Source organism: Phalacrocorax carbo, chromosome 2 (genome assembly GCF_963921805.1).
Source record: "Phalacrocorax carbo chromosome 2, bPhaCar2.1, whole genome shotgun sequence".
Classification (NCBI taxonomy): Eukaryota; Metazoa; Chordata; class Aves; order Suliformes; family Phalacrocoracidae; genus Phalacrocorax; species Phalacrocorax carbo.
The window spans coordinates 68,024,282-68,050,788 of record NC_087514.1 but is presented as its reverse complement, the minus strand read 5'-3'; the positions used below and the strand labels follow the sequence as shown (position 1 = coordinate 68,050,788).

Sequence of the window (26,507 nt, the reverse complement as noted above, 5' to 3'; positions counted from 1 at the left end):
AAACACTCAAAAAACAGCATTTTGTTCAGTGGTTTATTTTTTCTAGCACACAGCAATACAATACTAGCTATAGCAACCATACATACCCCAGAAAATAAGTATTTTAAATAAAACCACATTTCATTAAAACATCTTTTTGTTTCTTGCTTGTGGCAAACAGAATGGCCCAGTTTTTCCTCACAGAAATTTTAATTCTCCATTCAGGCACCATTTTAGTCCCGACCTTATTTTATAAAAACATGATCGAGCCCCGCTCCCACACCACGCCCGGCACCACTCCGACAGCCTGGGCGCAACGGAGCAGAGAAAGCCCGGCCGGCACCTGAAGCCCACAGGCCGGGCAGGTCAAAACAGCTTTGTTTTGAGTCTCACTGCACTCAGTAATGACACATGACACCTTTTCTGTAGAAATACAGGCCAAAACCATTAGAAGAACGTGTTACTGGTTTGGTAACTTTGATTCCAGCATTGTTTGTCTACCGTTTACCCACATCTAGCACAGGCACTAAACAAGGCAGCTGTGACAGCATATAAAATTAAGGTCTGCACTATAATTAAGGTACAGTTGGAGACACAAAACAGAGACGCTTGCTGGAATAGCCAGGCACATTATCAACTGCTGCATAAAAATATACACATAAAAATAAAGGGCTGCTTAGAGGCTCTGCCCCATCAGTTTGCTGAGCCATGAGTATTTTCAACGCAAGTACGTAGCGACAGATGCAGGTTCTATTTTATAAGGCTGACAAAGAAAAGAAATCCAAACTTTTGTCATTGTGCTGGTACAAACCTACAGTAGGTGTCAGTCTATGGTCTCCTTAATTATTGGTTTGGAGAGCTGTCCATCATGGACACCTCTCCATCAAAGAGCACTGAATGAGACACTTGTGTCTTGATAAGCTAGGCACTTCCGCCCACGTGGTCTAAAGACAATTTATTTTTCATGTTGTTATATTTGCAATATGTTTTGATATGCAGATATTTTACCGTCAGTTAATTACACCAAAAGCCAGCCAAGAACCCATTGGAAACAGTGGCTGAAAGTTGTAGATTTACCCCCATTGTTTAGTCATTGATCTTAAAATCTTGTGGGCAATACTAGGCTGTGTGTTTGCTTTCTATATCATGTCCAGCACATGGACAAGAGAAGACCAGCTGAACCAGCAGCTCTTAAGGTTGTAGGCTAGCAGAAATCACTAGTAAAAAATTCAAAGTGAATTGAGCTCATCCAAGTCTGAAATCCCTCATGATTGAAGAGATGAGCATGCCCCATTTCTGTAAGGGCTGAGGGTGTGGGACAGAAGGCAAAAGACCCATGGGCTAAAGCACACTGAATTTATGGTGGTTTACCAGACCGCTGTTATACACTCTGCTCAAGCCCTGCCAAACCCCCTAGGATGCAGTGAGGTTGCATCTCAGTCACTACATTTCAGCAGAACAGAGCTGAAGATGAAGATCAGCAAGCGGGTTTTAAGGAGAGTTTAGCTACACAAAGTCAAGAAATTAACATAGCACAGGTAAGGACAGAATCATAGAATCACAGAATTATGAAGGTTGGAAGAGACCTCTAGGATCATCAAGTCCAACCGTCAACCCAACACCACGTCTCCTAAACCATGCCCTGAAACACCGTACCTACACACTTTCTGAGTACCTCGAGGGATGGTGCATCCACCACCTCTCTGGGCAGCACAAGAATTTGTTTGGAGGAGAAACCAACTGGAATAAGATGCAAATAATCCACAAGCTATTGAGAGAAGGACCACCGCAAAAAGGATGGAGTGGACTCGCCTGCCACTCCGTGTAAACTAGGTGGATGCAGAAGAGATGAGTTTCTACCGATGTAAACACATGCTACCCATTACATGCCTTTTTCTGGTTTTACAGTGCTCACTGTGCTTTGTATCCACTGATTTTTTGATTGTGCTAAAATAAAACCCACTGTCGTTTCATTTCTTTAAGCCAACAAAACCATTGAAGTAAAAAAAATCACGTATAATTACATACAGTAAATAAATTTCCTAAAAAAACACAACCCCAAACCCTAACCCCCCAGACAATATTCCATTAATAGATTTGGCACTTTCACCATGCTTTACTAAGCACAACTTTCCACAGTACCATATGCAATGCTAAATCCTAAGTTAAAAAAAAAAAAAAAAATCAAAACTTAGTGTTCATTTCTATTGGGGGGAGGAGGGAGGGAGGGAGGGACACAACAAAGCACACCAATAAAAATACCTAGCCTATATCAAACATACCTCTCCATTGGGGTATTTAATAGAAAAAAAAAAACAACCTACCACTTTATAACTTAACACCAAGCTCTCTTCCTGGCAACCAGGATTACAGGTTTATGCTGAATACAATCTTATGTTCAAATATGGAGATAAGCAGCATTATCCCAAAACCCAACAGAATCCCAGCGTTCTGTAACAGGAAGTATCCCCAGCGGCTACATCCATGATCACTGGCGTCGTTGTGGAGCATTTCAGGCACCTAAACAAACGAGAAAGTATTGAATGCCTTCAAAAAACAGTTACTCCAAACCCAGTTCCTCAGGCATGAGGCAGCGGAGTCTTACTCCTCTAGGCTTTCCTGTTGACTGCATTAGTACTACTCCTTGAATTAGGTGTGATGCAACATGAACAACATTATCAGAGTCTGCTTTCATATTTAGAGACAGAATCTGTAATGTTCTAATTACTGTTTTCATTATAATTATGCTGATGTCTTAAGACAGCCATTTACTCAGGATATGATTATTTACCAACTGATTTAATCAAGCCATACCAAGAATTTTATTCGTAAGGAGATAGTTAAGCTTTCACAAACATCCACCAAATACTTTGTACTCCTGAACAAACATACTTCCGAGGTACAGTATAGATTTTAATACAATTCTGGCTTCATCCCAAGAAGCAGTAATGATTTAATGCAAAAGCCGAAGCACATTTGGTGGTGCTGATAGTGTGCAGCTTGCAGCCCTACTGGCTATCTGCTACACTAGCCACTATGAGAAGCAATTTTTTTTTTTTCACTCTATTTCTGCTGTTAACTGCCTCTGTTTAATCACTAAGGGGGGGGGGAAATCTCTGTTCCTACAGCAATATACCTAAAAGCAATCTTCTATCTGAACATGTAACTGAGCACTCATGCTGTGTACTCATCAGCACCTTGGAGGCACATAAAAAGTTAATTGAGGGAGAAAAGATGGAAGAATTTATTTTGAGATAAAAATATAATTAGCATTAATCCTTGAACTATGTTGTAGAAAGCTCAGGTAGACCTAGCCACTTACCATATCCACAAGAGCCACATACATGAACAAGCCAGCAGTAAGTGCAAATATCCACATTGAAACATTGTCTGCATAATGACCGATAAGAATCCCAGTCGCCATTCCAAGATAGGCCAGCATAGCTGACAGAGCGTTATAAAGCACAGCTTGCTTGACAGTCATACCGGCTTTTAGAAGTACAGCGAAGTCTCCTACAACAGGGCAAAAACAAAACAAAGTTTTCATCTTCAGGTAACTATGGCAGAATTTGTGAGTTCTCTTTCTCACAAGACTACTAAGCTGTTTTTATGCTGTCGTCCACCTTATCTTTTTCTTCATAAAAATCAAGAAATCATGGAGGGACAGAAAATTAAAAAGCACACGTGAGATTCAACACAGCAGCAAACATTGTAGGTTTATAACCTTAAAGTCTTAAGATTTCTGGAAGAAGCAGCTTTTAGTGTGGTCTGCATTTAAGCCAACACTGTAAAACACTGCAGTACCTGACATGCATGAGCGTCCTAAAGAAGTTTCTAAAATAAAATTTTCCCACTTAAGTGCCTAAAGCAATGGTGATGTTTCCACTTATTATCCTGTAACTGCTCTTTGTACTTTAAGTCTAGCTGCTTCATAAATTTGGAAATAATTTATTTATTAATTTCAGTAAATGATCCTTAATGTTTTATTTTTACTTGAAGAAATTATAGGCTACCAGCCAGAAAGATGTTTTCCGTAATTCAGGACAGAAGTTTTTTGTTTAGATAAATTAGATCTAAAATAGAGTAAAAATATAAGCATATTATTCGGATTCTATATAAAAACATAAGTTATCTCCAGCTAAAGTAAACAAAAGTAATCTTCAAAGCTGAGCCGAGTGATTGATTGATATTGCAACTAAAATGAACTGGCATGTTATAAACATTGTTTAGCATTAACAACAGAATGATGCAATTTTATCCCCAGCTAACTTCAGCTAGCCCCATTTGTTTCAGTGTTCCTACGCCACTTCATGTGCTCTGTTAAAGAAGGTATTTCTATCAAGTTTTCTGTGCTGATTAAAGCAGCATGATTTGAATTTTAAAAGATCTTTCTTGCTTCCAAAACCAACAGAACATTTGAATCTAAAATTATCAGATTTGTTACATGAATTTATTTTGTATATTCATACTAACAACATTTAGTACATGTAATTAATACAAGTTCCAATATTCCCGTAGAATTATTATTAAGACTCAAGACTCAATTAAGACTCAATTCCTCCTGTGTCATAAAAGCAGGTATGTTTTTCTCCAGAGTAATGTATTTCTGTGTAACATTATTGTACAGACAGATAAATATATCAAACTGTATAATAAATAGTTCAATGTATACACATGCTGGTTTATAAGCTCCATTAAACGAAATTGAACGTTCTGCTTTCTAGGGAATTGAACCTTAAAAAAGCACAAGCAAACTGTTCTTTCCTCAGTCTATATACCAGGTATGACTGTGGCCATGACAGCTAAGAAAGAAATACCAGCTGCACATTCAAAACGATTTGACAATTGGAAAGGTCGGCTCTGTTCCGAGTGAAACTAAGCAGCTATATCCTGTTCTCATGAGCTGCCCTGCAAAAGGGCCAAATACTAAACTTATATTGTAAGACACGTGCATTCCCATAAGAAATTACGTTCATGAATTTAAATCACTTGAGCTTGAAAGACAAGCTATTTCTAGGAAAGATTTCTAAGCAGTTCCAGGTTTAATTTAGAGCTACAGCAGTTCTTTGCAAGACTTAATGAAAAAGCAGCAAATGTTACACGGAAAGGAGTTCGACTAATTGTGACCTTCCTTTTAACAGCACAAACACAAGAAAAAAAATTAAACAGGGATGTGACAAAAGCAAATTCTGACATGCATTCTCCTGCAATTCAGAGTTTATGTTGCTAAGGAGAATAAGAACTACACCTAAACTATACAGAACAGAACAGAAGTTGTAAGTAACTGCAAGAGACACTGAGTTTTAAACAAAGTAGCAGAAATATTTAGATTTTTAAAAGGAAGATTAATTCAATTAAGAAATAAAAGTCTTTAAATAAGTTACAAGTATTCTTGAGTAGACAGTCTCACATAGATCAAGTTTTTTGATAAAGTTTTACTACGCCACAGAATAAAATCACTTCCAATTCTCCAGAGTGCATCTGTAAGTACCTATATCTGCAGCATATGGAAACACTGGGGTCTTACCTAGTTCATGAGGTAATTCATGGCAAAATACAGCCACAGAAGTGCTTAAACCACTAGAAAACCCTTCAGTAAAGGCTGCTCCTATGAAAAGACAGGGGAAAAAAAAATAAAAACATTACTGCGTATTCAGACCTCAAGTACAGAAGCATTGTTGCACATGCTTGTGTCAGATTAGGACATTAATTTCACTCAAATTTTTCTTATGCTTGTGGAAGTTGTTTATGATTCTTAAAGTTTCGAAGTCAGAGTCAACACAGAATCCCTCCACTTAGTTAAAGCAAACCAAATTTCACTCTTATTTCTGAACTAAGGCCAACACCTTTCAACAACACAACCCTCCCCCAAAAAATGCAGTAAATAGAAATACTGTCAGGAAATACACTTTTTTTTTTTAAAGATACAAAGGGAAGAAGGCAGCTCAGACGCCTCTGAGAGTCAGGCACTGGAAAAAGGGATGCCAATTCAGCAGTAAGAGAGGCTATATAGTCATGTGAAATCAGCAGTGAAAGACTGAATTCTAGACAGGTTGCATGTCAGTGAACTACCATGCTTTAAGCAGAAGGGAAGAAAAAAACAACCACAAAAACCTCTTAAACGCATCCAACAGTCCTCATCTTTCTTGTTTTCTCCACTCCTTCTGCTGCTTGCTGTTTTTCTTATTTGACAGCAGCTCAGGAGGAAGCAGCACGCAGCAGGGCTGTAGAGCTGAACCACAGCTCACACACAGCACTGAAGCTCCCTGGCTGCACGGAGAACCTCACTGAGGGATGCTGCAGAACTTCCTTTTCAGCTGTTATCAGAAGCATGCCAGCAAACAAGGTGCTGCCAATAAGCAGTCAAAGAGGCATGAGGCCATGTCACAGTAGCCGGCACACAAGGGACCCCAAAGTACTGCTCACAGAGGAAGAGCTACAATGGTGATGAGACCGTGGGAAATAATACCCTCTCTCCACTAGGGTCACCACCCCCAGTACTCCAGCAGCCTCTACCCAGATGTAACTCCTGAGGGTGGACATTGCTATCCAGGTCTTCATCTGCAAGAAAGGACTGATGCTCCTCCCTGCAGTGGCAATAACAGCAGCTTTACCTCTGGGATGTGTGCTGTGGCACGTAGTGCAGGAGATGCAAGAAGTAGTGAGGAGGCATCTTTGAATGAGGGATAACGAACAGGGGATTCAGAAGAAGTTCTACAGAGGCAAGAGCCCAAGCCCCTTCCGACTAAAGAGGAAGGCAGGACCAAAGTAGCACTGGAACAGGAAACATGAATTCCCAAATAGGTAAAATTTGACAAGAGTGAAGCCTGGTGACAGGAAGAACCCTCAGTCTCCACTTGCCCCTGCTAATCTGAAGAACATGGTCATGACCCTGGGAGCAGTGAGAGGATAAATGAGTTCTGCCTAGCCCAGAATATTCACTCAGCACATCAGATTAGGGCCAGCAATATAAAAGGAAAGATTTTTAGTGACAGAAGATTCCCTCCCATGCAGGACAGAGTGCAGAGGCAGACCTGCCAGCCAGAGCTACGAGTCCACTACTTCCCCAGAGCCTTCCTTGATGATGCTGTGGAGACAACACCAAAGCTCATTTGGCCTGTCATGGATAGATACAGACTGCCTAGAAAAGAAAGAAAATAAAAAAGCCTATGGGCCCCAACAGGATGCACCCATGAGTGCTGAGGGAGCTGGCAGATGTTCTTGCTGAGCCACTCTCCATCATCTTTGAAAGGTTGTGGAGGCCAGGAGAGATGCCCGAGGACTGGAGGACAGCAAATGTCACTCCCATCTTCAAAAGGGCAAGAAGGAGGACCTGGGGAACTATAGGCCAGTTATATCCCTGGAAAGGTGATGGAGCAGTTCATCCTGGAGGTCATCTCCAGGCATGTAGAGAACAAGAAGGTTATAAAAAACAGTCAGAATGGATTTACCAAGGGAAGATCATGCTTGACCAACCTCATAGCCTTTTATTATGGCGTGACAGGCTGGATTGACGAAGAAAGAGCAGTGCATGTTGTCTATCTTGACTTCAGTAAAGCATTCGACACTGTCTCCCATAGCCTCCTCACAGGCAAGCTAAGGAAGTGTGGGTTGGATGAGTGGACAGTGACGTGGATTGAGAACTGGTTCAACAGAACTCAGAGGGTCATGATCAATGGAACAGAGTCTGGATGGAGGCCTGTCGCTAGTGGTGTTCCCCAGGGGTCTGTGCTGGGTCCAGTCCTGTTCAACATATTCATTGATGACCTGGATGATGGGATAGAGTGTAACCTCAGCAAGTTTGCTGATGATACCAAGCTGGGAGGAGTGGCTGACACACCAGTAGGCTGTGCTGCCATCCAGTGAGACCTCGACAGGCTGGAGAGCTGGGCCCAGGGGAACCTCATGAAGTTTAACAAGAGCAAGTGCAAGGTCCTGCACCTGGGGAGGAACAACCCCATGCACCAGTACAGGCTGGGGGCTGAACTGCTGGAAAGCAGCTCTGCTGAGAAGGACCTGGGAGTGCTGGTGGGCAGCAAGCTGACCCTGAGCCAGCACTGTGCTCTTGTGGCCAAGAAGGTCAGCGGTATCCTGGGATGCATTAAAAGGAGTGTGGCCAGCAAGTCTAGGGAGGCTATCCTCCCCCTCTACTCTGCCCTAGTGAGGCCACATTTGGAGTACTGTGTCCAGTTTTGGGCCCCCTAGTTTAAGAAGGACAGGGAACTGCTCGAGCAAGTCCAGCGGAGAGCTACCAGGATGATCAGGGGACCGAAACATCTCCCTTATGAGGAAAGGCTGAGAGACTTGGGTTTGTTCAGCCTGGAGAAGAGAAGACTGCAGGGGGTTTTCATCAATACCTATAAATATCTGAAGGGCAGGTGGCAGGAGGATGGGACTAGACTCTTCATTAGTGCCCAATGACAAGACAAGGGGCAATGGGCACAAGTTGGAACACAGGAATTTCCAGCTCAATATGAGAAAACACTTCTTTCCTGTGAGGGTGCCAGAGCAGTGGAACAGGCTGCCCAGGGAGGCTGTGGGGTCTTCTTCCCTGGAGACATTCAAAACCCACCTGGATGCATTCCTGTGCCCCCTGCTGTAGGTGTGCCTGCTCAAGCAGGAGGGTCGAACAAGATGATCTCCAGAGGTCCCTTCCAACCCCTGCCATTCTGTGGTTCTGTGACTTGTGTTCTACATAAAGGAGTTCATTCACTGCACAAAGCTCCAGCACAAAACTGTGTATGAATGCAGTTTCCTGTGCCTATTTAGTCTCTTGGTCAAGATCAGAGTAACACTAGGAATACAGTTACAAAGCACTTAACCATGAAAAGCTGGTGGACAAGGCTACCTAGGAACAACCACACAGGCCATCACCATTCACATGAGAGTTTTCAGCTGTGAAGGTAACAGCATCGGGCACACAATCCAGGAGGGAGCCCAGCTGGAGCTAAGACTACCAAGACACCAAGGCTAACAATAAAGAGTTCTACAGGAATGCTAGCTGAGACAAAAAGTTCAGGAAAAATTTGGATCTCTTGATGGATGTGAAGGGAACCCAAGCAGTAGATGTCAAGAGAGGCTGAAGCACCAGCACTGCCTTAATCTCAGCCTTCACAGACAAAGCCAGATACCAGATCCCAGCACCATTACAAAAAGAAAGGGACAGCAAGCAGCAGAGAAGCAACAGTTTAAAGATACTTAGAAAAAAACTGGAAACACTCAGATGCATCCCAGGGTGGGACTCACCCAAGGGCACTGACAGAGTTGACTGATGTGACTGCAAGGCTGCAGTCTATCATCTATGGAAAACCATAGCTATAGAAGGCCCCAGTGGAACTATGGGAAATGAATAACATTATTCACATCTTTGAGAAAGGCAAAAAACAGGACTCAGTGGAACAGCCAGCCTCACCTCAGTTCCTGGAAAGATCATATTAAATATCCTCTTCAAATCCCCCTCTAAATGCTTGACCCAGTTTGAGAAAATAACCGACTATAGAGATGGCAACAGCAGTGAATATAAGAGAACTTGACTTCAGTAGGATTTCTGACACTATCTTCTACGGCGGTCTCATCTGGGAGCAGAGGAAATACACACTTGACAGATAATTACACACTGGCTGGACCTCTGGGCTAACAGGCTCAATGGCTGGCTATTAACAAGTAGAGTTCACCAGGACAAATATTACTACCCATTTTCTTCAATATCTTCACTAATGGTCTGGAGCAAACAGCCTGCACCATCAGCAAATTTGCTATGACACTAAATTGAGGGGCAGGAGGGAGAAAGTAAGGGCTGAGTTGACACATCAAGCACTGGAGCTTTAGATAAGAAAGACCATGGTAAGCTTGAAGACTAGGCCAACAGAAATCTTATGAAGCTCAAAAAGGAAAAGTGAGAAGTTCTGCATATGAGACAGAATAACCTCATGCCTTAGTACAAGGTAGGAACTGACTGGCTGGAGTAGCAGCCTTCCCATAAAGGATGTAAGGATTATCATGGAAAACAAGTTGAATATGAGCCAACAGTGTGCTCTCAGTGCAAGTACAGTGAATCACAACTGTAGTCTTAGGAGAAGCAAGACCAGAAGACTAAGTTCTTATCCCCCTCTGCTAAGCACTGGTGAGACTGTTCCTGGGATTCTCTGTCCACTTGGGGTGTCCCAGTTCAAGGTGGATGTGAATACTGACCAACAGAGGCTGACAAGATGATCAGAGGTCTACAGCATAAGGCCTAAAAGCTTGAGGAAGTTAGGTATATTTAACCTCCCTCTCCATCACACTAAGGGGTGGTCTAACAGCAGCTTAAAATTACCTTTAGTGCAGTCACAAATATGAAGGAGTCTAACTCTTCAAAGCAGTAACAGATGACACAACAGGGGAAGAGGCTGCAAATCGCAATTTGGGAGCTTTGGGCTGGAGATAAATAAAGCTTCCCCAATTAAGAGACACTAGAAGAGGTCAGCCACAGATATAGTGGAATCTCCCCATCTGTGGAGGTTTTCAAGGCTTGACTGTGCAAAGCCATGACCGTCCCAATCTAATCTAGTGTTCCCAAGAGCTGTTTCAAGCAGAGGGTTCGACTAGATGACCTCTAGAGGTCACCCATTTCTATGACTGTTTTTGCGGTCCAATTCAGACTTGCACAGCATGTAAGACGAAAGCTATTTTGACTTGAGCCCTCAGCAGGAGTGTTTTCCACTGGACTATAAAACATTCAGTCACAGGAGTCTACAAAGTAATTTATAGGTAAGTGACAGGAGTTACTGCTACTTGACTAGCAAAAGAGGCTATTAGTGAATACTAGCAGTCTTTTCTAGGCATCTGTCTGTTTTCCCTACCTCCAAACATTGGTTTATAGTTTTAGAGTCAGATTTTGAGAGACAGACAGGATAGCTCTAGTTATCTCCTACTAATACAGAAGAATTCATCAGCATTCAATTGGGCTTCAGTTTCTGAGGAGACTAGGTAAGTAGAGGAGGGCAGAAGGTAATTACCTTGCCTGCATCCTCAGTAATCTACAAGTTCCTCTATATTACTGTCTCTATACATTTTCCCAGTCTTATCACTTATTAGAGGAAAACTAAAAATACAAGAATCCAGCTTAATGAGACATGGTAAATCTAATTTTGCCACCACAAAAGCAAGCCAAGTAAAACTTGACTGCTTTGCAGAGTGCCTAGGTGGCTGATGTGGCTGCATACAGTACAGATACAAAGCAACCAAAGTACAAGCTTAAATAGCAGGAATATCCATTTTTATTTCTCACTGCTAAAAAGATGTCTTGAAACATTAACAAACTGAAGGCTACGTTAATACATCTGGTATTATCCCAACTTGCGAAGTTAACTTAATAGCGTCATGGTATCTTCAAATATACTTTTAAGACATCATTGCTTTCAAAAAAGAGCTAAAGAAAAAAATCTATATGCAAGCTTAGTGTAAAAATAGTGCTATGCCTTCTAGTTATTTAGTTGAAGCTACACAGAAAAGTTCAAATCACAGAAGATCGTTTTGTACAAGTTAGATTCAACTGTTCCATGCTTTAATAGAAAAATAAGCACACTTAAAATCTTATTCCTACATAATAGGCACAACAGATTTAAGTAAAAAAGTAACTGATGGAAGTTATGCATATCAAATCCCATGAAATGAATGAACTTAAGTGAAGGGTTACTCTGGCTAAAGCTATCTTCACAGAAGCATTCATATCTTCATTTAAATACAGATAAAATACTTTACGAGTAGTATTGGCATTTGCACAACATCAAATTGATGTTCTTCCATAATACTTTTGAGCACATCCAGAACTAAAGGAAACCCACATTTCCATCAGCCTGAACAAGCTACGCAGCAGCACTTCTAAAAGCTATTGCATCACTTGTTCAATAAGCCTTTATTAACCTTCCTCGTACTTTTCCCTTCATATCTATAAAGTCATAGCTCCTTCCCAAATCTTCCTAATGCTAAGAGGTAATTGATTCTGCCTGTCATTTGTATGCAAATCCTCCTCCTTCTACCACATCTTCACTACTGATCTGCTCGGAAATTTATATTCTGTGCTTCAACTTTCATCAAAAGTGAGATTAAATCAGAAGTCTCTTTTCACATTATACTTTGAATTGACTGAATCTGAACAACTGCAAATACCGCTATGAGAAAATAGTTATTACTGGGTTTTCTCCTCATACAAGAATGAACTTGTTTCTGCAATAAAATTTACAGAAAGACTGATATCTCTGAACTGACCCCAGTACGCAACACAAGCTGGAAATTAATCCAATACTTGCAAAGATTAGTCTTAAATACTGAAGTCAAGATTACAAAGGACTAGCATAAGAACTGTATATTCCCAATTTGACTTCACTTTCTATAACTTGCTTTAATCTTTTGAATTTAAAATACCTGTAGTCTAGCTCTCCTTCTAGAAAAAAACAAGGGAGTTCCCAAACCTGACCTCCCAGCCAGAAGTCTAAAACATAATATTCAACCTGTTATTTTTGTGATAAAGAAGTATTTTTACTGAAGCACTGACAAAAAACACTCAACAACTACAACGTGTAAGGGAAAAATAGGAATGTGAACAAAAAGGAAACAAAAAGATAAATGTTCTGTTTATATGTAAAATAACTGTTTATACTGGTTTAAATTTTAAAAAAAAGTGCTATTATGTTCAACTTTAAGAATAAGATTTTGAGTAAAGTATGACTGGTGTTTCAGAAAATAATTTTTTTAAAAATACTTTTCCAAGAAGAGAGACTGAGCCTATTTGGAGATTGAGTACAGCACACAGAGCATCTGAACAATCTACTTATTCTACACTCCTTTAACTGATATAGACACTCTTAATCCAAAAATCTGCGTAAAGGCAACATACAGTGACTTTATAGGTATCTTCTCCATGAATCCTATTTCTGACACATAATAGCTAACTAATGTCCTAGTAATTAATGCACACATTCCTACGATACAAAAAGCAGCGAAGACCTTCTCTGGAAGGTTAGTACAAACACTAGGATAACTCCAGTGCTACTCTTTATTGGACGGTTAAGATCTGAGAATCTGGACAGGATTGCTATGCAAAAGTGTAAAAGCACCTTAGAGAACACAATCCTTGGAACCAAATTCATTTTACAGTGTAAGTAAGTTTGTAAGGTAAGTTTTACAGAATGCATTCAGTTTTTGAATACATGCCTACCTCCCACAGCACAAGAATCACATGTATATGGTGCTTAATCTGTTTGGGTAATCTTCAGGCTAAAGAAGATTGAAACCAGGGTCCCATCTCCCCTCTCACCAGTGCTCTGGGGAAACTTACACATGATGTGTAACCAGGGACCAGTATAGGCAAAGCCAGATGTACAAAGTGCAGAACTTTACCTTGCTGTGTTAACAAGTGAAGATGGAAGCAAAAAAGAAATAAAGAAGCCGACAATACTAGCAGCCTGACTGAACTGGAAAAACCATAGTTACTTTATATGTGACCACGAAGACAAGCTTGTCTTAAAATAAATTTTTAACAAATTGCTGAGCACTTGCAGGCATTGAAATACAAAGTCACCTCTAATTCCTATGTTTTATCAGCCTAACTTTAGTTTTGAAAAATGTTAGCTTTAACTTTGCCAAAAGTAGAAAATAAAGCAAAGTTTATAGATTTCCTAAAGAAAAACATAGCTGTAAGCACATAATTTCTGTTTCATTTGTCATTAACGATCTGGAGGTCAAACTGGAGGTTTTTCTTACTCATTCAGAGCTACTATCAGAAAAAACTTTACCCTTTAAAGATCCACCACTAATTAGTTATGTTCCTAATAAAGGAGATAAGTGACAGCAAGAAGACTTCACTGTCCTCACGTATAACAAAGCTGCAGTGTCCAAGCTAACACTTACCGATTGCTAGGCCATCACTAAAATTGTGCAGTCCATCTCCCATAATCACCATCCATGCCAGAGTTGCTATCCCCGCATCCTTCAGTTCTTCACGTGAGTAGCGCTGACTGTGACTGTGGGGATGATGGTTCTGATGATGATGATGATGCAGAATATGATGGTAGTCATGGTGGTGATGACTAAGATGATCTGTCTGTCCTAGAGTATCATGTAAGTGAGAATGACATTTGTTTCTACAGCCCCTGGACACATATTCATTGTCAACCTCCTCTTGATGAGAATGAGCTATCATCACTTCTTCTTCTTCTTGTACAGTTGGCTGCTGAGAAATGAAAGGTGATGGATCTTGAGAGTCTGTCCCTAGATAGACCTCAGGCCCTGTGACAAAAACCCAGAGTATATTATTATTATTATACGTTTTTAAAATCACCTAGGACGCAAAGATACAATCAACAAGTGACACAGTAAAGAAGAAACCAGTAAGTCTAGAAGTTGAGACTGATACCCCAGCTTCTTGTACCCGTTTTTTTACCAAGGGTTTCCACAACTTTTTCTTTAAATCACATTTCTGAGAAAATCCCCAATAGTTCAAAATAAGAAAAACTTCTAGTTTCTGTCCCCGACTACTGAAGCAGCCCCTACATTATGGCCACAAATGCCTCCTAAAAGGTAAAAAGCCATGAAGGCTGTTAGTTCGATTGCTTCAGAAAGGCAAAGTGTTTGGAAACCATAGGCCATTTATTCATCTTAAGGCTGAAGAATAAGAATGCAGAAGAGGATTACATTATAGATAATTTTAGAAACTCCTATATTTCATATAAATACAGAAGCTTAAGTTTGAACACCTCAAAAATAAACATTCAAAGTCATCACCACAGACCATGAAACATCCTCATATAAACATTACTGGCACACTGCAGTTAATTATTTAAACTAACTCCTAAAAGCTGCTAAATTCTTCCTTTGCAACTAAATGAACAAATACGCTTTTTTCTGCTTTACCAACATCTCTTTCATGAGTTATAAAATTATTCTGAAAAACTGAATGCCTCTTATAGCTACAAGAGCTAACAAGTATCTAGCAAGGTGTGTTTTGGCTTAGAGCATGATCTTGGGGACACATCATCATTTGCAGTCCAAATACTTCAAATAACATCTAGGATTTCAGATTATCAACCTTTTAAACAAACTAACAAAATCCAGACTTTTTATATACAGAAATCTAAACAATGGATCATGCATATAACATCTAACAGTCTAAAGAGAAGTGTAGAAGCCAGTAGGTAAAACTGTATTTGCAACAGGTATAGCCCAAAGAGCTTCACAGAACGAGTTCAACTTCTGCTGTTAAACCCAGAATTAAAAGGCTAAAGGTTTCAGAACTGTAAATTCACTACTTCCAACCTATCGATCCTTTTTAAAGGAAAGCGGCAAATAGAATTAGCCCTCTACACATCAATGCAGACAGGTTTTGTTTTCAAAAGCATTCAAGCAGGTAGTTACCCAACCTACAGTATGAAGATCTATGAGCTGCCATCAATCAGGTGCTTTTTAAACAGTGCTGCCACAAAATAACTGTGCGATATTACTGAGACTTACGATCATCTGTATCTATCTTTTCTTCATTCGCTGAAAACTTCTTACTTTCTCCATCATCTTCATTTTTTTTCTTATCCCAAAAGAAAATACTGTAGTTATGAATATTTTACTTATTTTTCAGGATATACATGAGCAACTTTATATTCACAACATTTATGCAGCCTGCACAGAAAGAGGACAACATGGATGCCATAGAAAGAGTGCAGCTGAGTTTCTAACGTTCCTCTTCTAAGTCCAATAAGACAATGAAGGTTCCTTGGGCTCTGAAGGGGGCGGGGTGAGGGAAACATCAAAAAAACAAAACCCAAACAAATCCACATGCATAAATACCCCACATTTTTGCACAAGGAATGAGCAGAGGGGCTCATCTGAGAAGCAAAACACAGGAAATACTGAGTAAAAGTTACTCCACTAATTCTTTTACATTGTAATATCCTGCATTGTAATGGTTTTTTTTCTACTGTACTGTAAGAAAACCAAGTAAAATCCCTAATTATTGCTCACTAATGTCTGTATCACAACAATTTATAGTCAGTGACTCAATATCTAGAAGGGTGTAATTAGTCCAACAAGAAGCCTATTCCCAGTGGCTGAGAGGACGCAGAAAATACTTGCTTTGCTTAGAATTCTTCATGTCCTCTCTTAGCAAATAAATTTAACTAAAGATAGGAAAGCGATCCTGTCGCTCACAGTTAGTTTAGCTTCAGCATAAACCATACCAACACAAACTCCCATGACCAAAGCCAAAGAGCTTACATGGCACCTGCTCTGAGACTGATGCCTTAATGACCAATTTAACAATAAAACTAAACAGAGGTTATCAGCCATTGTGGTAGCCTAGAAATTAGCTATTTTTACGCTAAGTAATTAGTAGTTCAGTTTCTTCAAGCAAAGCTTAAGATATTGCCGGCTGTGACTGTATCTTTTTTTACTGAATCAACTTTTACACCATTTTTTATTTCTGGCTACACTAGTCTTTAAAGAACTCAGTTACCAATGATTGGCAAGTTACCAACATTTATGACCTGCTAAAATTCAGGGGTTATCTATCTCCCGCATAAAAAATAGCATAGTAATCTGAAAGCTGTATTGCTCTTCATTTTGCAGAGAGAGAAGGGAAAGAAACGAGCAGCTTGGCAGACTGCATTTCCAAATGGAACACCATCTAGTGAAGTCACTTTCTAAAGTGTAGTTGGATGCTTATTTATGTAAGCCCTTGCTGCCATCCTTTCTCATTTTGTGTAAGTGCCTCCCCCCAACAGGAGTACAGTAACTGTATGAGGCCATCTTATTTCATCCAGTATGAGAACTAAAATAACAACAGTTTAGATAGTTATATAACCGCCTTGAGATGTCAGAAGGAGGTCAATAATAAACAGTAACTTCTTAAATCACTTAAAACAAAGGGCGCAATTGGATGTTTGCTTATTAATTTGCTGTGGTGTCAAGCCTATACTATATGTGTGGTTAAAGAAATAGCTGAGAGCTCTTCCACACAAAGAAGCTATCGTGTAGTTTAAGACTATGTGTGTCACTAAAACAAATTAGATTGTAACACTAATCAAGTCAGCGATCACTATTAAATCCAGATAGACATACGATACTCAAAGGTTTTTTTATAAGTGTATCCAGAAATGATCATGCAATACAGTATAGCTTCAAAAATAGTAGTTTTTCTACCTTTTTCTTCTTGTCTTTAAACTGCTTTATTAAAGTGATCAGATGCTCCACTAGAAACATGAAATACAAGCCTCCAAGAGCTGTAAGTCCCTTCCATGTAGAATCCAGGTAAGCACTCTCCTCTACACTTTGAAAAACAAGATGTTTGAACATAGAGCCTTTGTTTTGTTCAAGCAGAGGTTTTTCGTGGTGATGGTGATGGTTTCCATGAGACTAAAGGGAGAACCAAATGGGGAAAGTCGTTACATTCAAAAGAACAGATAACATAGAAAAAGTATTTTTCATATTCTTTTCCTCAAGTCTGGAGTCCAGAACTGACAATTTTAATCAGGTAGGTGCTCTGAATACAAACTCAAACAATTAGGAAAATATCTGTTGATAGGAAGAAACACTGCAAGAACTGAGAGTAGGTCTCGTATTTGCCTTCTCACTGAAGCTACACGCGTACTGCTGAATACAAGATGTACAACTGCCCCCACAAAAACTCCTGACACCGTCAAGGAAACTGAATTTTAAGTAGCAGTCACAGCCAGCACACCAATTACTTTCCCATCTAAGAGAGCTCATCGACATCAGACACCTTTTTCTACAAGGATCTTAGCAGTAATTTCCTTCTTTAAAAGAACTCTGACATTCTTTCCCTCCTCACTGGCTCCTGTTATGTTCAGAGTCAAAAAACTTCTAGGACACCTCAGTCACACATGTTTAGATTTACATAACCTCCCATAGCAAATGCAAAATTAAATGAAAGGGAAAAGAACCACCCGATGAATTACAGGCAAGGCTGAGAAACCACCACAGGGATCTGCTGCCCTTTTTATTCATCTTATCTGAAAGCTGCAACAAGTTATGTGGGGGGAGGGGAGGAGACAGGGAGAACATCTGTTTAAGAGCTTCAAAGTTAGAAATTTCATTATAGTCCAATTTCATTGTCCATATTACATAACAGCAACATGTAACACCAAAGTCTATCAAGTAATGTTTGCCCAGGACTTCAGAAATGCTTGATTCTAATAAAAAATTAGAGTGGATAATCAACATAAATGGCTGATAACAGAAAATAGCGGATTATCTATTCCACACTTAAAGTATACAGTGAGTGATTTCCACTCTCTCTGAAGTTCGTTAAACTGGAAAAAGAAAACACAGAGGCAGCACTGCAATAAGTGACTAAAAACATTTATGCAAAATTCTTGCATGCAAGGAACAATGAGTGATTTGGCAGCATATATGACTAAGAACAGGAAATAGATTGAGGAATAATGGTGTGAAGTTCTTACACTGTAAGGACTATGAAATGAATAATACAAACAGTTCCAAAAGGGAAACCTTTCCATCAAATAATCTACTTTACAAGGTTGAGAAATGACTCACCAAGTAGGTATTAATTAATAGGGATTAAAATTGTCACTTCAGAGTACACACAGGTATCAAATTCTCTGCTTTGAGCTAATGAATGGAACAGTAATTAATACTTACATGTGGAAGGAGATGTAAGAAGGCATCTCCACTCAAAGTCCCCACAGCCAATGCCACGAGAAAACTTAGAAGAAATTTGAAAAACACTCGATTCATCAGTGGTACCAATATAACACCCAATAAGGAAAGAAAACTGATGACGGAGATAGATATAAAGCCACCAATCCAAGCTGTTAAAAAAAAAGGCAAAAAGTAACAACAATAAATAACAGCTGTATGAGATTTTGTTTTCTTAACATTGCAGTTATCAAAACCCCCTGATAAATCAATTAATCAGATGTTAACAAATGGTACACCACAAAGATTTCTCTCTAGACATGGTCAAGTGCCAAAAGAAAATTAAAAACTTCTTTCAACTTTGAAATAAGTTTCTCAAATTTATAACGCACATAAATGGGTTTCCAGTAAGCTTTTATTCCATGAAAAAAAAAAAACCCAAACACCTACCTATTTGCAGAGAGTAACTTTTTGGAGGAGTCTCCGCTTTTTCACTAGTTGCATGGACTATGCAGTATTTGCCATCAATCTGATTAATAAGAGCTGGACAAAGGTAACTAAATTCTGTAGCAGTCAACAATACCTGAGGGCCTATTCCATGGGACTGCATCAGTTTTGACGCACTGGAGCACTGGAAAGACACACGTTTTAAAGATTAACCAGAACCAAAATACCACGATATCTCTCAAGAGGACTGTGCATCCCATTTTAATTGAAATGCAGTGGCACCACATGAACACAGCTGTATCAACAGTAATTAAAAAACTAGTAACAAACCAATTTAGTAAGACTGGGACCTCCACCCCGCTTCTGGCCCAGAAAGCTAGTTTGGGAGTCCTGGTAGATGGTCACCCATTCTCAGTACAAGGGGGTCAGACACTTTGCTGTGCAAATATAAAACAGACTTTTCACTCCATTTTAGAGGCCATATAAGGAAGTATAACAAGGTTAAATACCCTTTTATGGAAGTGACTACTATGGAAAGTTGTGTACAGAACAAGTTCCACATACGCCTCCTCTAGTAGAGTTCCCCACTGTACAACCTCAGTCGTACGACTGAGTCAGTACAACCCTACAGTCTCGCTGGATTTAAGTAACAGTAGTACTTCTACTCTGACTGCAGAACACAGTAACACCTTGTGAATTCAGCACCTACGATCATATGCTACGCAACACCCACTCTGAATTACCTGGCATGGCTGCATACGTTAAGATCCAAAGAAACACTTGCTTTTCAAAGCGTTTAATGGAGAAGGATCTGATTGTGTAAGAAAACTGCCTACAACACAACTATAGACTTTATCAGCACTAATTTTTACTATTTTAAAGTAACAGATAACATTTTGCAGCAATCTTTTTCACAGCTGGTCTCTACATACAGTCTTAAAGATGGGGAGGGAGGGGGTTGAAGGAGGAAGGTGCCAGTTACTTCACTGCAGTTCTACACTATCTGCCATAGGATTACCTAGCACTGTGAGGCTGCTTTCATAAGACTGAAGTACTTTAGATTTTTTTACTTTCAACACATTATTAGGAAAACAAGACAGATTCTGCCTTTAACGCAGAACAGCAAGTTTTAAATGTGAAGTGTTTTTCACTTTTAGTAATATTTTAAAATAATATATAAATGATAAATATATAAAACCTAGTGTACGTTTATACTTAATATAAGTACCTATTTCTTTTCAGGAAAAAAGAAAAAATTAAAAATAACTAGATTACATATATATTTTCCTCTGAGCTTGTGTACATAACACAACATCAAAACATTAAGTGTTAAGGAAAGGTGTTTGTGGGTGTTTTGCTATGAGTACTGTTCCACCACAAAGCTGTTAAAACCCAGTTAAATGAAAAGCACCTGACAAATAAGCCATAACAACATTCCCAGTGGAGCTGGATCCCCAAGAATACAACAGAACCAGTCTCACCTCTTGGGTGTTTTGGTTTTTCAGTTTAGAATATAGGTAACTTCCTCTTTCCGAGTCCTTCAGAGAAGTATGAGATTCATTTGTTTTGCTGTTAGCAAGCCAGCTTGCATTGCTGCCACCTGTGGCATTAACAGCATTAGAGCTGGTCAGACCTAAACGAACAACCGGCTTGCCTTCTCCAGGTTGCACATTCTGTAATTCAGAGCGGCCATCTGTGGGAGCAGCGATGATAGATGCTGTTATTTCGTTAACGGTGTTCTTGCTGTGCACAAAGTTCTGCTGATGTTCTACAATCTCTACTTTATGAGGGTCCTTTGAGTGGCCGCTCCTGTGGTCTTTGTTAGTGTCAGATTCATGGTTTGGGCAAACAGTCTTCTCTGAGTTTTTATTCAATGAAACATGATTATGATGAAGGTGATGATCATGGTCATGATCATGGTCTATTTTAATCCTCTTCATTTTATCTATACCTATGTTCTGAAGCAGTTTTCTAAACCCTTCAATTGACAAAGAATTGTTTTCTCCGTAACGATGAAAAAGTTCTTGAAGGTGAAACTTCTGTATCAATCCTGCCAAATCAATATTAACGCCAGCTGCCTTTTCTGGAAAAGTTCTCTCCGATGTATGCACAACAGTAGCCGTCTCCACTCCATGATGGTAACTTTCACACAGTAGTATGGAAAACGATACAAGGAAGGTGACCGATACTGTACTCTCCATTGCAGTTTCTTTTTAGCAGTGAAAGAAAATCTAGAGAAAGAAAAAATTTTAACCATTCGCATAAAACCAATCATATCTTCCTCTGTCATAGATGCTCATAATTTGCTTAAACAAAAGAAACCCACAACAAAACAAAACAAGCCCTGCTGAAAGTATCAATGCAGTAAGGGAAGAAGAGCCATTTAAATTTCTCATACATTCAGCATTTTTCCCAGATGCATGGCCTCTGGCAACAGGAGATGAAGCTGCATACCATGATGTGGTCACCGGCCATAAGCACCCCCCAGGTGTAAGCTTACCGTTGTTTACCTTGGCCCGAGTCAGTTTTCCAACAGAAGGTAAACAATGACAGCATCTTCAAGGGTGTACCAACCGAGTTCTAGGTTAGGCTTTTCTTGTGCTTAAAAGAAGCCTTATAATTTCACTCTTAGCAAAGAATAAGTAGTATAAATTATATGTTTCTGCTTAAAATCAAAAATTCCAACTTTCCATCAGTGCATTTCCCACAGCTCCTGGCAAGCCCACAGGGCAAGTTTTCAGCACTCCACAAGAAGTTTTTTTTTACGTTGTCATGTTCTATCTGTGTTTTAATGCTGCCATCCTACAGCTCTTTTCCCTAAGTAGGCAGATCGCTACTGCAGAACAAACGTTCACGGTGTTTTATTCCACACATCACAGAATAGCAGGGGTTGGAAGGGACCTCTGGAGATCATCTCATCCAACCCCACTGCTTGAGCAGGCACACCTAGAGCAGGGGGCACAGGAACGCATCCAGGTGGGTTTTGGATGTCTGCAGGGAAGGAGACCCCACAGCCTCCCTGGGCAGCCTGTGCCGCTGCTCTGGCACCCTCACAGGAAAGGAGTTTATCCTCACGTTCAGGTGGAACTTCCTGTGTTCCAACCTGCGCCCCTCGCCCCTTTTCCTGTCATTGGGCACCACTGAAATGAGTCTGGCGCCATCCTCTTGACACCCGCCCTTCAGATATTTATAAGCACTGAGAAGATTAATACCCCACCGATGCCACAAAGTAAGTGACGTAACGGCTGCGTCAGAGGGCGGCCTCGGCCCTTTCCCAGAGCGGCGCGGAGAACTCCAGGGTTTTCAACAGGATTACAATCAGCCTTAAACCCCCCGCAGCACCGCCAGGACCAGCCGCAGCGCCTGTACTCGCCGTCCCCGTCACCAAAAGCACCGGCGGGAGGCGGCGTCCCCACCGACCCGCGCTCCCGGGCCCTGCAGCACAGGGCAGCCCCCGGCCCGGCCGCCACCCCCGGCTGCCAGCGCCCACCGGGGGCGGGGACGAGCGCAGCCCCGCAGCGATGCAGCGCCCGGCCCGGCCCTGCCCCGCCCCTCCTCACCCGCCGGCGGTTCCAGCGGCCCGGCCCGACCCGCCGCCGGCTCCTGCCCGACCGCGAGGCGCACACGCGCACGCGGCCCACCCGCGTGGGGAGGAGGAGGAGGAGGAGGAGGAGGAGGAGGATGGGGAGGTTACCTCGCTCGCCGCCGGGACGGGAGAGGAGGGGACGGACCCCGCCGCCGCCGCCGCCGCCGGACCCTTCCCCACCGCTACCCACGCGCGCGCGCCAGCCCCTCCCCGCCCTCGTGCTTTCCTCTTCCGGGTACGGCCGCCGTCACGCATCTTTCCGGCGGCAAACGGGGCGGCTGTCGCGTGGGGGCAGCGGTCACGTGGGGGCGGCGGGGCGCGTGGCGGCGGCCGGCAGGCGGGCTGGCTTCGAAGCCGGCTGGAGCCGCCGCCGGCGCCTGTGAAGGCGGCGGGAAGGAAGGGATGGAGGGAGGCAGGCAGGCAGGCAGGCAGGCAGGCAGGCTGGCCGCCCCACCACCCCACCACCCCCCCGCCCCACCACCCCCCACCTACCCCCAAGAGAGTTAAAATCGATTGTAGGCGAGAGCCAGAGCAATACTCACCAAAAGCGCAAGCTTGCAGCCATGGCGTAGGTGAAGGTGCTGGGTGTGGTACCGTCCCTTAGAGTCTTGGAAACGTTTCGTACAGGGACTCCCGGTCTTGAAAAGAGTACGTGTGCAGGCAAGCAAAGACTGGAAGTGAACTGGCTGGTTGTGAATAAGGGGTGCGGGTAAACAGCAAGCGATGGCGGTTTTTTGTTGGCACGCACCAGGGCACTGCAGTGAGCGCTGTTTGGTTGAACCTGTCATAATTAATGATCTGGTAAAAGAAAGCTGCACTCTGTGCACAAGTGGGCAAAGAGTCAGTAAGAGAGGGCTGAGGTCATCTCGGAGAAAGGCTTGAAACTTTCTATAGACATGTTGGTTTCTTCTGAGCAGGCATACTGTATTTTTCAAATGTTGCTTTGCTGTACGACTTTTCTTCACTGGCCACGACCCGATGACTGCTACGTGTCCCAGGCATAGGTTCTCTTGCACTTCCTCATTTCTTCTTCCACCATTTCCAGAGTTTTACTTTCTACCATCACATTGATGAGTATTGCTAGTACAGTGGGCGCAGTTCTGTTTGCCCATCCCATCTGGCTTTGGAATTTGGCCTCTCTTGTGTGGTCAATTGCCAAGGCTTTTCAGCTTGATGGAGTGTGAAGGCAGCACTGAATCCTGCTGTAGGGTCTGGCTTTTCTGATGGCTCCTGAATCTTACGCCAGCAACTTAAATTTAACATCCAAACCATTCTTGGCCGTCTTTCTCCTGCTGTCTGCTGCTCTCAACAGTACCACCTTGCTCACCAGTCAGGACGTGACAGATCTATCTTCTTTAAGCCTAATACCTCCAACTCTCCGACTGAATTAAAACTATTTATGGGTTCAGCTGACTGAAGGACAGGAGGGACGTATGTGTTGTGAACAAGTCCAGAAACACAGAGCAACATGTAAGAAGGTTATGGATTTCTTCCATGCAGTGGCTTTTGAAGTATTAAAAAAAAAAAAAAATCTGTGTCCCTCAGCCTGACTCTTCCTCCCCCCACCCCCGAGGAAGAGAAGGAGGCTATAAAGTGCAGGAGTGGATGGTTTTTTTTTTTCTTCAATGCTAACTGATTTTGCATGAATACTGTTTACCAGATGCCTTTGTAATATTTCAGTAACACAGCATTTATCCCTAAAATGCTAATGTTAGGCATTTCATTATTGTAAATGATTTTTTTTTTAATCTTTTCGAATTACCGGTGCAAAACGATGGGGCCTGTTTTTCTAGCCTCTTGAATGCATTCACTGTCTCCGGCTGTTTCATTGTGTCAAATCTGCAGTTTCCTCTCACATCTTGTCAAGGTCATTTACATATCTAAGTGTCAGAGCTTAGGTCACATAGAACTGGTCTTCAGTGCTAAAATGCTTTTTTTTTTTAATTATATTTTAATTTGAGTAGTTAACACACAACAGCTTGGCAAAAAGAACCCACGCTGGTAAAAACAGTCCACCTAAAAAGCTTACTTGCAGTAAAACTTGCGGTCAGATCTGTCTTACGGTACCTGAATTAATCTCAGTAAGTTCATCTCATGGTAAAATTAAAAGCACTTTAGTAATTTTTGCTCTGTTATGCAGTGACTTAGTCAAAATACATGTCCAGCCATGAGCTTTGGAGTAGCTGTGATCACATAAAACAAGGGTCTTGGTGTGCGTTGTGGATGGTTTAATGAATGTATAAAAATCTCTCAACCTGTAGACAAATGGGAAACATTTAGAGAGTGAGCAGAGAGCAAACCGGGAAGTGGTTCAACTCTGTCTTAATCCATCCTAAGACTGCATCTTAACTGCAGCGTGTAGCTCCAGGCCTCTGTTTCAAATAGGGTATATTGGGAATTAAAAAATCATCCTTACTGGCATTTTTTGTTTATTTTTTTCTGTTGAGAAGGGCCTTTCAGGAGGTGACAGCCTTCTCATGTTGGAAAAGAGATGAATGAGGATCAATACAATGGAAGTGGAAAAGTTTATTAAATAATGCCACCTGCTTAACTGTTGCAGCTAGTGTTGCCCAAAAAGTTCTTGATTACTTTACTGAGTATATGTCAGGGTAAATGCTCTAAAACTTAGCAGTTTGGGACTGGTGAGGATCTGGCTGTTTGTGCAGTTCTAGTCTCTTTGCTTGCAACTGCTAGCTATTGCAAGGCTTCATCACAAGCGTGCTGTATAAGCCCAACATTACACACTTAAGGGAGGTGATGATGAGTAAGTGGGCAAGGAAGTGGACACGAGCATGATGCCGAGGACCACTCTGCTGTGGTCCTTCTGAGCTTCGGCCACTGAAAGCTTCTTGAGATTTGAAAAGTTTAGTATTTCCCTGTCTTTTAACTTTTCATTGAGAACAGCTATGTGAGTAGAAATATTAAATGTTGTATAAAATAAATGACAACTCTGAAAGTTACAAAAATACTTGTTTTAAACTAGAAAGCTGTTACCACACAGTTTCTGGAAAGATGTAACCTCATGCAAAACTCCCATGTTTTTTCTTTAAAATCACCAGTAATCCTTTTATTCTGTTAACAGCATTTCACAACTGTAAAGAAAAGCCCAAACCAGCAATTCCTTCTATTATTGTTCCAATAGTTTCCTCTCTCCAATACCATACTGAACAACTAGTTAGCAATTGCATATTTAACAGTATTATAATCTAAGTCCTAAAGATATATTTTAAGTTAACAATGTCCTTAGTTCATGTGTGTTCCATATTGATTTTCAAAACGCTTTAGAATTATATGTGGAAAAAAAATAGTGTTACTAGGTAGGTCTGCTGAATGGCTGCAGATTTTCAGCAACCTACAAGTTGAGCTTTGGAGATTTTTAAATTAGCTTGTATACAGAGCAGTCGTTTCTTAAGTAACAAAACATATATAAACATACATCCTTCCAACAGAGATGCTAACAAGCAGTATGCAAGTCCTTATGTGAGATTCTCAAGGACCTTCTACTGTGCTCCTAACTCTCTTTAGTGGCTTGTACTTATGTCAACGAATTATCTTCCATCTCAGAAATAGAGAGGTTTTAACAAAAGAAACAATTATATGGAAGCTGCGCAGCAAGAGCATTAGCTCCTTTTGTTCTGTGCTTAGCTGCACAAATGCCTGGGGAAGCACATCTGCCAGGGCAGGGCTTTGACTCTTATAATTTTTCTTATAAATTTTGGCTGTAGTCACAGCATTTCAATTTGGACCTGTTTACAAATAACTTCTAAAGAATAAGCCCTGAAATTATTAAAATAGTAAAAAATATAAATAAAATATTAAAGTTATGCTGGTTTTTCCACACAGAACATCT

The 26,507-nt window shown here is 41.1% G+C and overlaps 1 protein-coding gene across 2 annotated transcripts; it reads right to left on the bottom strand.

The window, feature by feature from the left end:
* Positions 1-16: 16 nt before the first annotated feature.
* Positions 17-22,886, bottom strand: SLC39A6 (solute carrier family 39 member 6). 2 transcript variants are annotated; one of them, XM_064443202.1, is made up of 10 exons: positions 22,766-22,886; positions 20,553-21,302; positions 19,075-19,255; positions 18,628-18,797; positions 17,149-17,361; positions 15,469-15,538; positions 13,870-14,247; positions 5,507-5,587; positions 3,302-3,492; positions 17-2,499 (listed from the first exon to the last, which is right to left on the bottom strand). In XM_064443202.1, the coding sequence occupies exons 2-10, from the start codon at positions 21,270-21,272 to the stop codon at positions 2,347-2,349; spliced, it is 2,157 nt and encodes a 718-aa protein (XP_064299272.1). In that variant the 5' UTR covers positions 21,273-21,302; positions 22,766-22,886; the 3' UTR covers positions 17-2,346. The 2 variants fall into 2 exon arrangements, with proteins under 2 accessions (XP_064299272.1, XP_064299273.1); XM_064443203.1 differs by lacking the exon at positions 22,766-22,886 and adding an exon at positions 22,632-22,651.
* Positions 22,887-26,507: the final 3,621 nt, after the last annotated feature.

Excerpts from the sequence above, each read along its gene's own strand:
- SLC39A6 (XM_064443202.1), bottom strand. The coding sequence starts at position 21,272 with ATGGAGAGTACAGTATCGGTCACCTTCCTTGTATCGTTTTCCATACTA. Across the intron at positions 19,256-20,552 it reads AAAACCAAAACACCCAAGAG|TGCTCCAGTGCGTCAAAACT; the intron begins GTGAGACTGGTT and ends GTGTCTTTCCAG. Across the intron at positions 3,493-5,506 it reads TGAATTACCTCATGAACTAG|GAGACTTCGCTGTACTTCTA; the intron begins GTAAGACCCCAG and ends GCCCTGTTGTAG.